Source organism: Chenopodium album, chromosome 3 (genome assembly GCF_948465745.1).
Source record: "Chenopodium album chromosome 3, dcCheAlbu1.1, whole genome shotgun sequence".
Lineage (NCBI taxonomy): Eukaryota > Viridiplantae > Streptophyta > Magnoliopsida > Caryophyllales > Amaranthaceae > Chenopodium > Chenopodium album.
Window position 1 is genome coordinate 83,960,260 of NC_137836.1, and position 12,009 is coordinate 83,972,268.

General features: G+C 36.8%; 1 protein-coding gene and 1 non-coding gene across 3 annotated transcripts; both read right to left on the minus strand.

Annotated features, from left to right (window-relative positions):
• Nucleotides 1-64: 64 nt before the first annotated feature.
• On the minus strand, nucleotides 65-144 carry TRNAL-UAG (transfer RNA leucine (anticodon UAG)). Its single transcript has one exon. It is a non-coding gene; the product is annotated as a tRNA-Leu (tRNA).
• A 599-nt stretch (nucleotides 145-743) lies between these two features.
• On the minus strand, nucleotides 744-3,639 carry LOC145624632 (large ribosomal subunit protein uL4c-like). Of its 2 annotated transcripts, none has more exons than XM_081677710.1 (2): nucleotides 2,681-3,639; nucleotides 744-1,048 (listed from the first exon to the last, which is right to left on the minus strand). In XM_081677710.1, exons 1-2 carry the CDS (start codon nucleotides 3,537-3,539, stop codon nucleotides 1,023-1,025), a joined length of 885 nt encoding a protein of 294 aa, XP_081533836.1. In that variant the 5' UTR covers nucleotides 3,540-3,639; the 3' UTR covers nucleotides 744-1,022. The 2 variants fall into 2 exon arrangements, with proteins under 2 accessions (XP_081533836.1, XP_081533835.1); XM_081677709.1 differs by having other exon boundaries at nucleotides 744-1,051.
• Between the last annotated feature and the right edge of the window lie 8,370 nt (nucleotides 3,640-12,009).

A 12,009-nucleotide genomic window follows, 5' to 3' on the forward strand; every position in this document is an offset into this window, starting at 1 on the left:
CTTTGTTCATTTTAAATGATCTTAATTAACTTTAGACAATGAAAATAAAATAAAATTAAAAATATGACGGCTGTGGGATTTGAACCCACGCCCTTTCGGACCAGAGCCTAAATCTGGCGCCTTAGACCACTCGGCCAAACCGTCTTAATGATGTTATTCAATCCTGATTTAACAATACTACCAATTTTACAATTAACAAACTAATTTCCAATATTGAAAATTCAATATCTATTATTAGAGCTAACTGACCTCCAGCAATTGTTCTTAACCAGTATAATAGCTAACCTTTTACCGACCAATATAATATTTACACACTAGACTGGTGCCTGTTAGCAGCGGCCTCTTACAGTGTCATTTATGTAAGCATTGAAGACTTGAAGTTAATCATCCTCTACCGCCTAGCTAACTACCTGAGCTAAGAAGTATGGTCGATGTGATCATAGGCCATGGCTAAAACTAAGGAAGAATCAGTGTTGATATGCTGAAAGAATAATCGTCTAATGTCACTCTATTAGAAGCGCCAAGACTTTTGATCAGCACCCCTCATATAATCTCCTCAAAATCAGGGATGATAGATGGTTCAGCCACACTGATGCCGAATCCTGATATTCGACTTTACTTTCCTACAATGGCTAATCTTCTATATTCTGATTCCATCGCTAATCAGAGACTGGGTACAGACTCGATAAGATTGAACCTGATGTTGAATGAAGGTCTTGCTATTCATCAATCATGGTCTCATGGACAAGCAAAACTAAATTTTCCCTGCATTTTATATAGAGGAACATTGTATACAACAAATGGAACTCTTACTAGTTACTACATGTGGATATGAACAAGCAAAACATACATCTCCATTACAGAATAAACATCGAATACAATGAATAAATATTTCATTTAAAAACTCATCAAATACAACACATGTACCAAAATCTTTGCACTTGCAGCATGTATTAAGTCAGGGTCTGCTGATCTCCCTACGATTAACATTCCTCTTAGCTATAAAATCTCAGTTTGCCTGTTTACTCGGTAGCTTCAGGAGTGCCATCTGCTACAACACCAAAATAAAACAAGGTAAGAAAATTACTCCTTACTCGGTCTCAAAAAGACAGACACTAAAATATTAAAGTAAAGTGTCCTCCACAGGGGAGACCAGTAATTTAAGTGAATCTTAAGCACTGGGATATTACATATCAGTGAACATCAAAGGCAATAGACAGAAAAAACAACATAAGATGCCTGTTCCATCTCTTAAGAATGAACTCGCAATGATATAGCTCAAATGCCTGTTCATGAGGATTTTCCCTCAAAAAGTATATAGCTCAAATGACATAGAACTCGCAAGACAACCATCATCCCACTGGTTCAATCTGTAATGCCCTCACTTATAATCTTAGGCTTCTTGGGGCTGATGGAATCTAACAATGTAGGCAAGATCATAGTATCTTGATCCTATTTCCTGAAGTTGCACCAATACTAAAAAGAATAGAGAGGCTCTCTGAAACTTGTACAGAAGAATAAAAAAATTCCAATATTGAACTAAAATCCTCTGTTGTAATTTTCATGCATCTCACTGACAGAAATGCGCTTAATATGTGCATACAGAAGATGATCTTGTCAGAGGCCTACATCAGGGAAGCCATCAAGGGAGCTTATTAATAAATAAAACCATGATCCATCTAATTTCCACTGTTACATTTTCATGCACCTCACTGACAGAAATGCGCTTAATATTTGCATACAGAAGATGATCTTGTCAGAAGCCTACATCAGGGAAGCCATCAACTTATTAATAAATTAAACCATGATCCATCAGGCGATGGCCCTTAGACAAGTAATTAAGTACTTCAAATTCAGATAGGGAAACTAAGGTTTAGCTGACTAATGTAAAAATGTAGCTAACTACTAATAGCCATGAGAAGCCAAGGCTCACTAGGGCGTATAAGAGCACTAATCATTCTTGTACTTACACTCAGCAACATTTATTCCAACTAACACACCACCGTATCAAGATACTGATCCAATTCGCGTGAGCACGTGGAGTGAATCCCCCCCCCCCCCCCCCTTCTCTCTATCTCTCTCCAAAAACCAACCCCTTCCTCTTCTTTTAAAAATCGACTTTGAAATACCAAGCTCACACCATCAAATGCATGATACAATCTTTGAATACTAATCATCGTCTCATTAAACACACCCACAGTTTCGCAAAAATTCCTCCATACAAGAATAACACACGTACCATTCCAACATGATCAGCACGATCATATCAAAATTATACCTCCTATGTCTTCTTTCTCTCCATGATCTTCCTACTGATCCTTCTACTGTAAGTAATTCGATTTTTCCATTACACTAATACACATCAAGTTTCCGAATACATTAACCAGCAAGCTCATACCATAACCTAACAGACAACACAACCAATGGATGATGCAACTGCAAAATATACTACTAATCACTCTTAAGTTTCAAAATTGAGTCATACATATTTCACCAATTTGTCTTTAATTTCAAACATAAGCCATTCTACCATACCAATTCAACATGGATTGCCACATTATAACATCAATGTAATTAAATTATAGGGTAATTCACACTACCAATTGCCACTTTATCCACAAATCATGTTGCATCAAAACTAAAAGAAAAAACAAAGCACTAGATTATAAATTATCATTACCTTCCTCACCATCACCAACATCTTCTCCTTCCTCTTCCTCATCCTCGTCGTCTTCGTCTTCATCATCAACAGAATCAACCCCATACATTTGATTCAAATAATCCACAGCCCCTTGAGTAAAAACCAGCTTCTCAGCATTCAAAACATCAAACAAATTCAAACTTCTTGGAGTCAACAATTTCAAAGTCCTAATATTCCTCCCAGATTTCTCCACATTTTCTTCCAATTCCGTAAAAAAAAACATCGATTTCTCAGCTGGGTCAAGCCCCCACTTCTGCATTGCCGCAATAAAATCCTTAGTTTTAGGCTTCCCAAAATTCTCCGCAAATTCTTCCACAACAATCGAGTTCTCAGCAGCACTAGCAATGGCGGTCGAAAGAGCAAGCCTCTTCTCCTTCTTGTTCATCTTAATGGACCAATCTCTGGGCTTGGGCCCAAAAATAACCCCACCACCGGGCCTGAGAGGAGACCTCTGTGACCCACGTCGGGCCCGACCCGTTTTCTTTTGTGGGTAGGGTTTCCGACCACCACCACGAACTTCCGCACGTGTGAGAGTAGAGGCGGTCCCACGGCGTTTGTTCTGGAGTTGTGTGATGAGACCACGGTGAACGACGGCACGGGCCGTTTCGGATGGGGCGGTTTTGAGGTTGAGAAACGTTTCGCCGACTTTTTCGCCGGAGAAATTGAGGATTGGAAGAGGGGTGAGCTCGGATTTGATGGAGAGAGAGAGTGGGGTTTGGGAAGGGGAAAAGGAGGGGAGTTTGAGAATTGGTTTGGAAGAAAAGTGGTGGGATTTAGTGGAGAAAAGGGAGGAAGAGAAGAAGGAGAGAGAAAGGGAGGATGAAGTTGAAGTCGCCATTGTTGAAGGAAGAGTAAGCTTTTTTGAGGGGATGAGAAATGGTGGTTATGCTTATCCGTTGGACAGAGAATAGAGAGAGATGGAGTAGGCGTACTACTGATTTATTAAAAAAATAAAAATAAAAAAAAGCTTCGATAGTGTACCCTTTTTTTTTTTTTTTTTTTTTTTTTTTTTTTTTTTTTTTTTTTTTTTTTTTTTTTTAGTGTACACTCGGATGATTTACGAAAGTATGGTTATTTAAAAACTTATTGGGTTTTTCTATACAGTGCCCCTGAGGTATTGACTTTTCTAAGTTGTGCCCACCCATTTTCAAAATTCTACACTGTACTCCCGAAATATCTTTAGTGTCTACGATGTAACCCTGCCCTAATCCCTCCGTTAACTTAAGTTAACTTTCCGTTAACTTAAAAAAAAAAAAAAAAACAACAACAACAACAAACCGTAAACACCTCTCTCCTTCCTCACAACTACCCACCAGCCACCACTACACCTCCAGCCGCACCACCGCCGCACCCCCAGCCGCAACACCGAGCCGCGCTACTCTCTCCTAGACCCACCACCGCGCGTCACCACCTAGTGCACCACCAAAGAAACTATTGGACAAGACAATGGAGGAATTCGAATTCGAAGTGAAATTTTGACAAATTGGTTTAGGGCTTTTATTTCATTGGATTCTAATTGCAAAATTTAGTTGTTAATTGTTGTTTTTGTTTTGAAATCAAAGAATTTAGTTTAAAATAATAGAAAACCCTAATTTTTTCCCCAATTTGATTTTAATTGTTAAATCATCAATTTTGGTTCAATTAGATTGAGATTCAATACACAAAACTTGTTTTAATTGATTTTTCCAATAAAAATCTGCACGAATATAGTTCAATTGGTCGAAAATTTGGGCATGAAGAACGAAATTTGGGCTGTCGCGCGCGGTAGTACGTGCAGCTGGTGGGTCGAGGAGAGAGGTGCGTGGCTCGGTTGAGAGAGGAGAGAGGAGGGTGACGCGCGCGGTGGTGGGTCGAGGAGAGAGGAGTGTGCACGGCTTGGTGGTGCGGCTGGGGGTGCGGCAGTGGTGCGGTGGTGGTGCGGTGGAGGTGTAGTGGTGGGTAGTTGTGAGGGAGGAGAGAGAGGTGTTTGGGTTTTTTTTGTTTTTTTTTTAATTAATTTATTTTGAAGTTAACGAAAATTTAACGGAGGGATTAAGATAGGGTTACATCGTAGACGCTAAAAGTAACTTGAGGGTATAGTGTAGAATTTTGAAAATGGGTGGGCACAGCTTGGAAAAGTCAATACCTCAGGGGCACTGTATAGAATAACCCAAACTTATTTACACTTTTGCATCGGAATGAAACTTAATTACGAAATTACTGTCCACGTAGGCTCGGATAAGTTTTTATTTTATTTTTTTATTTTTCAAAGTAAAACCGCTACCTCAAGTAGCGGTTTATGTACTAAAACCGCTACTTGAGGTAGCGGTTTTACCCTTCATAGATTGATTAAATGTCTCTTTACTTAGAGTACTAATGACAAACCGCTACCTCAAGTAGCGGTTTTGGACTATAACCGCTACTTAAGGTAGCGGTTTGTCTCTAAAGAAAAAAATTACCCCAAATGTATCTCCAAGCCTACGTGGACTATATTTTCGTAAATAAGTTTCATTCCAATGCAAAATCGTAAATAAGTTTCTTAAAAGCTATATTTTTGTAAATCATCCTGTACACTCTGTTTTTAAATACTCCCTCGGTTTTTAAATATTTGCTGCACTTTTCTTTTTCAGCCGTTTTTAAATACTTGCTCTATTTCCTTATTTGAAAAGTTTTTTACAATATTTAACTAATTTCTCTCACTTAGTGGACTCACTACATATTTTCTCTCCTCCAATCCTCTCCATTATTTTTACTTTTTACAATTTTTTTTCTTCTTTCGCTTACCCCACTACCTCCATATATTATTATTTTCTTCAATTTCTCCTAAAACTCCGCGCATGGAGAAATGGAGCAAGTATTTAAAAACGGAGGGAGTACTTGTTTAATTTCTTCTGAACACATATGTCGATACTAATTTTTTATCAATATTCCCTCCGTCCCTAAATTACATTCCTATTTCTAGCATTTATTCTTCACATAATAGAGAAAAACAAGAATGTAATTTAGGGACGGAGGGAGTAATATTTTTAATTATCAATAAGTATAAATTCTAACAATTGAAAATTTTAATCTATTTTAAATGCTTGTTCAATTTCTTCTGTGACCGTGAAACTGAACACTAATGCTTCACTAACGGATGAAGGGTGGGTAGGGTTGGGAATTAAGGCGAGAGACAGCACTGGCTAAGTCATCTTTACTGACACAAAGAGGGTTTAGGTTCACTAGCCACCTGAACTAGCTTAGGCAAAAGCAAAGGAGTTAGGGTATGTTCTAATTTACTGAATTGAACAGATTGGAACTGAACTGAATAGAGCTAAAAATGAATATTTCATGAAAGAAGAAAATTAGAAGCTGAACTGAACTTGACTGATTGGAGCTGAACTGAACTGAAATTAAGCTGAAGTGTAGCCCTATTAGATTGAGGGAAAAAGACAAGGCCATTAAAGAAAAGAGTTTTTTTTTAGGAGTATTATTTTGGAAGATGAACAAGGTGAGTTGAGAGTTAAAGTTAAAAGGGTGAAATAAAAACTAAAAATAAAAAGATAATTTCAGTACATAAGTGTGATTACACATTTACACATGTTTACTTATGTCAAGTCAGTTTATTGGCCTAATTGACACCAGAGTTATTTTTATTTACTTTAATGCTCCATGAGCAATTTTTTATTTTACCAATTTGTCACATGAGGTCTTTTTTTTTTTTTTTTTAGCAAATTGGTCAATTGGAAACCTTAAGCAAACAGAAAATATTACGGGCCTGTTCTCTTACGTTGAAATTCAGTTCAGTTCAGTTCAGTTCAGCTCGGCTCAGTTCAGTGCAGCTAAGTTCAGTTCAGTTCAGTTCAATTCAGTTCTGCTCCTAATTTCCTTCTCTTATAAAATATTCAGTTCAGTTCAGTTTAGCTGAGTTCAGTCAATGAGAACAGGCCCTAATTGCACTATCAGATGATGTTCTCCAAAAACCACAAATATGAAAGAATGTTAGTAAGATATAATATGAAGTCTGAACCACATTTTTTCTCCTTGAACAACTTTTTTTCTTTGATGGAAATCAGAGAATGTTACTCCCTCCGTCCCCATTTGATTGTCACTTATGTCATTTTAGGTGACTCAAAATGTTTATCACATTCATATTTTTTAATTATTAAGATATATATAAAGATTTTATACCTTCATTTTTTTTGTCCTTATTGAATTCTCCTCTTATTTTACCCTAACATTTTCCATAAAATTGTGTCAACTTTTGACTAATTTAATGTTTTTCATTCTTAAATCTCTTAATTTTTCTTTCTCATGTACTTTAATTACTTTTTTTTTAATTATTGAAAATGTCTATTTCTTATGTACTTTTATTATTTTATTGGTTGAAAATTTCACTTTCCCGTATACTTTAATTACTTCACACTCTCCACCTTAATTCCCGTGATTTTCCTTCAAAAGTGACAATCAAACGGGGATGGAGAGAGTATTAATCATAAGCTGAAAACTCAAACAAAACAAAACAAACAAAGTGCTTCTTGAGGAACTTCCTCAATCCACACCCATAAACTCCCCCCAAAAGTTTACTAAGGTGAGCAAGGCAATAGATTACCTTGTTACCCCTTCTACCTATGTGTAAAAGCAGAAGAAACCTCCAAAATTTCTCAAAAATCGTGGATATTAGCCTTCAATTTTGGATTTTTTTTTGACTTTTTTTCACCCGGAAATAAAAATTTCCGAAATATTTACCATGGTCCCTAATACCCTCCAGGAGTCCAATTGGTTGGGTGGAACCATCCAATTTGCGTTTAAACGACCAATTTAACAGTTTACAACTTGCACCAATTTCATTAACTCAAGCCTACCACGAACATTTATGACAACATATAATGATCATATATGGTTCTAAACGGCATTATATGACCCTGAGATATATTCCCTAAAATCTCAAGGCTTTTCGACACTGTGCCTCGAAACCTCCAAAATTTCTCAAAAAGCGTGGATAATAGCCTTCAATTTTGGAAATTTTTAACTTTTTTTCGCCCGGAATAAAAAATTGCCGAAATTTTAACCATGGTCCCTAATACCCTCCGGAAGTCCAATTGGGTGGGTGTATCCATCCAATTTTCCTTTAAACAACCAATTTACTGGTTTACAACTTGCACCGATTTCATTAAATCAAGTCTGCCACGAACATTTATGACAACATATTGACAGGGTAAAGTCGTATCCGCAAATCAAAAGTAATACCTAAATCCTCTAACTAATGTAGATAGGGAAGTAGGGTCGAATCCACAGAGAAACGAGTCTTTCTATTCCTAATTAAATAAAGTAATCTAAATTATAAAGTAACCAAGCAATATGTAAATTTGGGTGTGAAACTAAACTACGGAGATTAAGAATAAGGAGAAAACAATGAATAAAAGGATCTAGGGCATAGGTTCACCAATAAATAATATTCCAGGGTAGAATATAATAATCATTCATCAATGCAAATATTAATCAGATTACAAAGGGCTTTCGCTACGTATTATAATCACACAATTAATTTACCGGTATTAAATCTCATCTTTCGAATCTCGACTTAACCATTTATAAATTAACCTGCCTATTGAAACTAGACCTAAACATTAATTCTCATCTGTCGAATCTCGAATCAATATTGTCAAACTCATGCATAAAAGATCAGGCCTAATCTAGTCACAGAGCATTAAATCAATCAATAGGAAATTAATCTAGCATTGATAATCAACAACAATAAACTACCCCTTCATATTATTTAAGGATCCCCACAAACCCTAGAAATAAAACTACTCACACATAGTAAAAACTAAACTAATCAAAGTAATAAAGCAAGACATGATTAAAGGAATAAAATAAACAACTAAGATTAAGAGAAGAGAAATCGTTACCAAAATAAATCTGGAATTAAGAGTAGATTAAGAACAAAGGTTTTAGAAGAAAGAAATCTAAGAGACCAATTAAGAGATTAAAGAAAGAGTAAAAAAGAGAGAGAGGAAAGAGAGCTCCCTAAAATCGTATTACGGAGGAGTATTTATACTCCGTACAAATCCTAAACTAAAACAAACTAAAACGACGCTAATCGTCAACTAATAAATACACGCGCCCGATCAAGCGAGGCACCGCCCGATCGGGCGCGCCTTTTTATCCCTAATACTAATCTCGCGCCCGGCCGGGCGCGTCACCGGGCGCCAGCCTCTTTGGTCGGGCGGCTCACTTGGGCCACAATTTGGACTACGATTGGGCTCCAATACTTCGGGCCAATCTGGGTTTCCTCTTCCGGTCTTGAATACTCGGTCCAAATGCCCCGGTATCACCTATAACGAGCCCTTAATCACCGGTTCGATGACTCTAACCGGCCCTGGGCTATAGAATCTAGTCGTGTTTCTCCAATGCTCGTGATTTCTCCAAAATAACTCGGGAAAATACTCCAAAAGCATAAATCCCTGCAAAAGTCAACCAAATCTACGAAAACAATAGAAAACACCAATTAGTAATAAAAGTGGCTCTAAAAAGTCAAAAACACTACTAATTATAACCAAGGAACGGGGGTAAAATACTATATAAAATAGACACATCACATATAATAATCATAAATGGTTCCAAATGGCATTATATGACCCCGAGATGTATTCCCTAAAATTTCAAGGCTTTTCGACCCCGGGCCTCAAAACATTCGAAATTACTCAAAAAGCGTGGATACTAGCCTTTAATTTTGGATTTTTTGCCTTTTTTTCGCCCGGATATAAAAATTGCCGAAATGTTTACCATGGTCCTTAATACCCTCCCGGAGTCCAATTGGGTGGGTGGAACCATCCGATTTGCCTTTAAACGACGAATTTACCGTTTTACAACTTTCACCGATTTCTTTAACTTAAGCCTACCACGAACATTTATGACAACAAATAAGGATCATTTATGGTTCCAAACGGCATTATATGACCTCGAGATGCATTCCCTAAAATCTCAAGGCTTTTCGACACCGTGTATTAAAACCTCAAAAATTTTCAAAAAACGTGGATAATATAGCCTTCAATTTTGGAATTTTTTGACTTTTTTTCGCTCGGAATTAAAATTGTCGAAATTTTACCATGGTCCCTAATACCCTCCGGAAGTCCAATTGGGTGGGTGTATCCATTCAATTTGCCTTTAAATAACCAATTTACCGGTTTACAACTTGCACCGATTTTTCATTAAATCAAGCCTGCCACGAACATTTATGACAACATATAATGATCATAAATGATACCAAATGGCATTATATGACCCCAAGATGTATCCCCTAAAATTTAAAGGCTTTTCGTCCCCATACCCAAAAACATTCGAAATTACTCAAAAAGCGTGGATACTAGCCTTTAATTTTGGAATTTTTTGCCTTTTTTCGCCCGAATTTAAAAATTGCCGAAATGTTTACCATAGTCCCTAATAAACTCCCGGAGTCCAATTGGGTGGGTGGAACCATCCAATTTGCCTTTAAACGACCAATTTACCGGTTTACCACTTTGACTAATTTGATTAATTCAAGCCTACCACGAACATTTATGACAACAAATAATGATCATATATGGTTCCAAACGACATTATATGACCTCGAGATGTATTCCCTAAAATCTCAAGGCTTTTCGACACCGTGCCTTGAAAGCTCCAAAATTTCTCAAAAAGCGTGGATAAATAGCCTTCAATTTTGGAATTTTTTGACTTTTTTCGCCCGAAATTAAAAATTGGCGAAATTTTTACCATGGTCCCTAATACCCTCTGGAAGTCCAATTGGGTAGGTTTATCCATCCAATTTGCCTTTAAACAACCAATTTACCGGTTTACAACATGCACCGATTTCATTAAATCAAGCCTGCGACTAACATTTATGACAACATATAATGATCATAAATGGTTCCAAATGGCATTATATGACCCCAAGATGTATCCCCTAAAATTTCAAGGCTTTTCGACCCCAAGACCCAAAACATTCGAAATTACTCAAAAAGCTTGGATACTAGCCTTTAATTTTGGAATTTTTTGCCTTTTTTTCGCCCGGATATAAAAATTGCCAAAATGTTAACCATGGTCCCTAATACCCTCCCGGAGTCCAATTGGGTGGGTGGAACCATCCAATTTGCCTTTAAACGACTAATTTACCGTTTTACAACTTTCACCGATTTCATTAACTCAAGCCTACCACGAACATTTATGACAACATATAATGATCATATATGGTTCCAAACGAAATTATATGACCCTGAGATGTATTCCCTAAAATCTCAAGGTTTTTCGACACTGTGCCTCGAAACCTCCAAAAATTCTCAAAAAGCGTGTATAATAGCCTTCAATTTTTGAATTTTTTGACTTTTTTTCGCCCGGAATTAAAAATTGCCGAAATTTTAACCATAGTCCCTAATACCCTCAGGAAGTCCAATTGGGTGGGTGTATCCATCCAATTTGCCTTTAAACAAACAATTTACCGGTTTATAAATTGCACCGATTTGATCATTAAATAAAGCCTACCACGAACATTTATGACAAGGTATAATGATCATAAATGGTTCCAAATGGCATTATATGACCCCGAGATGTATTCCCTAAAATTTCAAGGCTTTTCGACCCGGGGCCTCAAAACATTTGAAATTACTCAAAAAGCGTGGATACTAGCCTTTAATATTGGAATTTTTGCCTTTTTTCCGCCCGGATATAAAAATTTCTGAAATGTTTACCAAGCCATGGTCCCTAATACCCTCCCGGAGTCTAATTGTGTGGGTGGAACCATCCAATTTGCCTTTAAACGACTAATTTAATGTTCTACAACTTTCAACGATTTCTTTAACTCAAGCCTACCACGAACATTTATGACAACATATAATTATCATATATGGTTCCAAACAACATTATATGACCCCGAAATGTATTCCCTAAAATCTCAAGGTTTTTCGACATCGTGCCTCGAAACCTCCAAAAATTTTCAAAAAGCGTAGATAATAGCCTTCAATTTTGGAATTTTTTGACTTTTTTTCGTCTGGAATTAAAAATTGCCATAATTTTAACCATAGTCCCTAATACCCTCCGGAAGTTCAACTGGGTGGGTGGTTCCATCCAATTTGCCTTTAATAACTAATTTACCGGTTTACAACTTGCACCGATTTCATTAAATCAAGTCTGCCACGAACATTTATGACAACATATAATGATCATAAATGGTTCCAAATGACATTATATAACCCCGAGATGTATTCCCTAAAATTTCAAGGCTTTTCGACTTCGGCCCCCTAAACATTCAAAATTACACAAAAAGCGTGGATATACTAGCCTTTAAATTTGGAATTTTTTGCCATTTTTTC

Coding starts and splice junctions, on each gene's coding strand:
- LOC145624632 (XM_081677709.1), bottom strand. CDS start 3,539: ATGGCGACTTCAACTTCATCCTCCCTTTCTCTCTCCTTCTTCTCTTCC. Junction 1,052..2,680: donor TGTTGGTGATGGTGAGGAAG/GTAATGATAATT, acceptor TTGGTGTTGTAG/CAGATGGCACTCCTGAAGCT.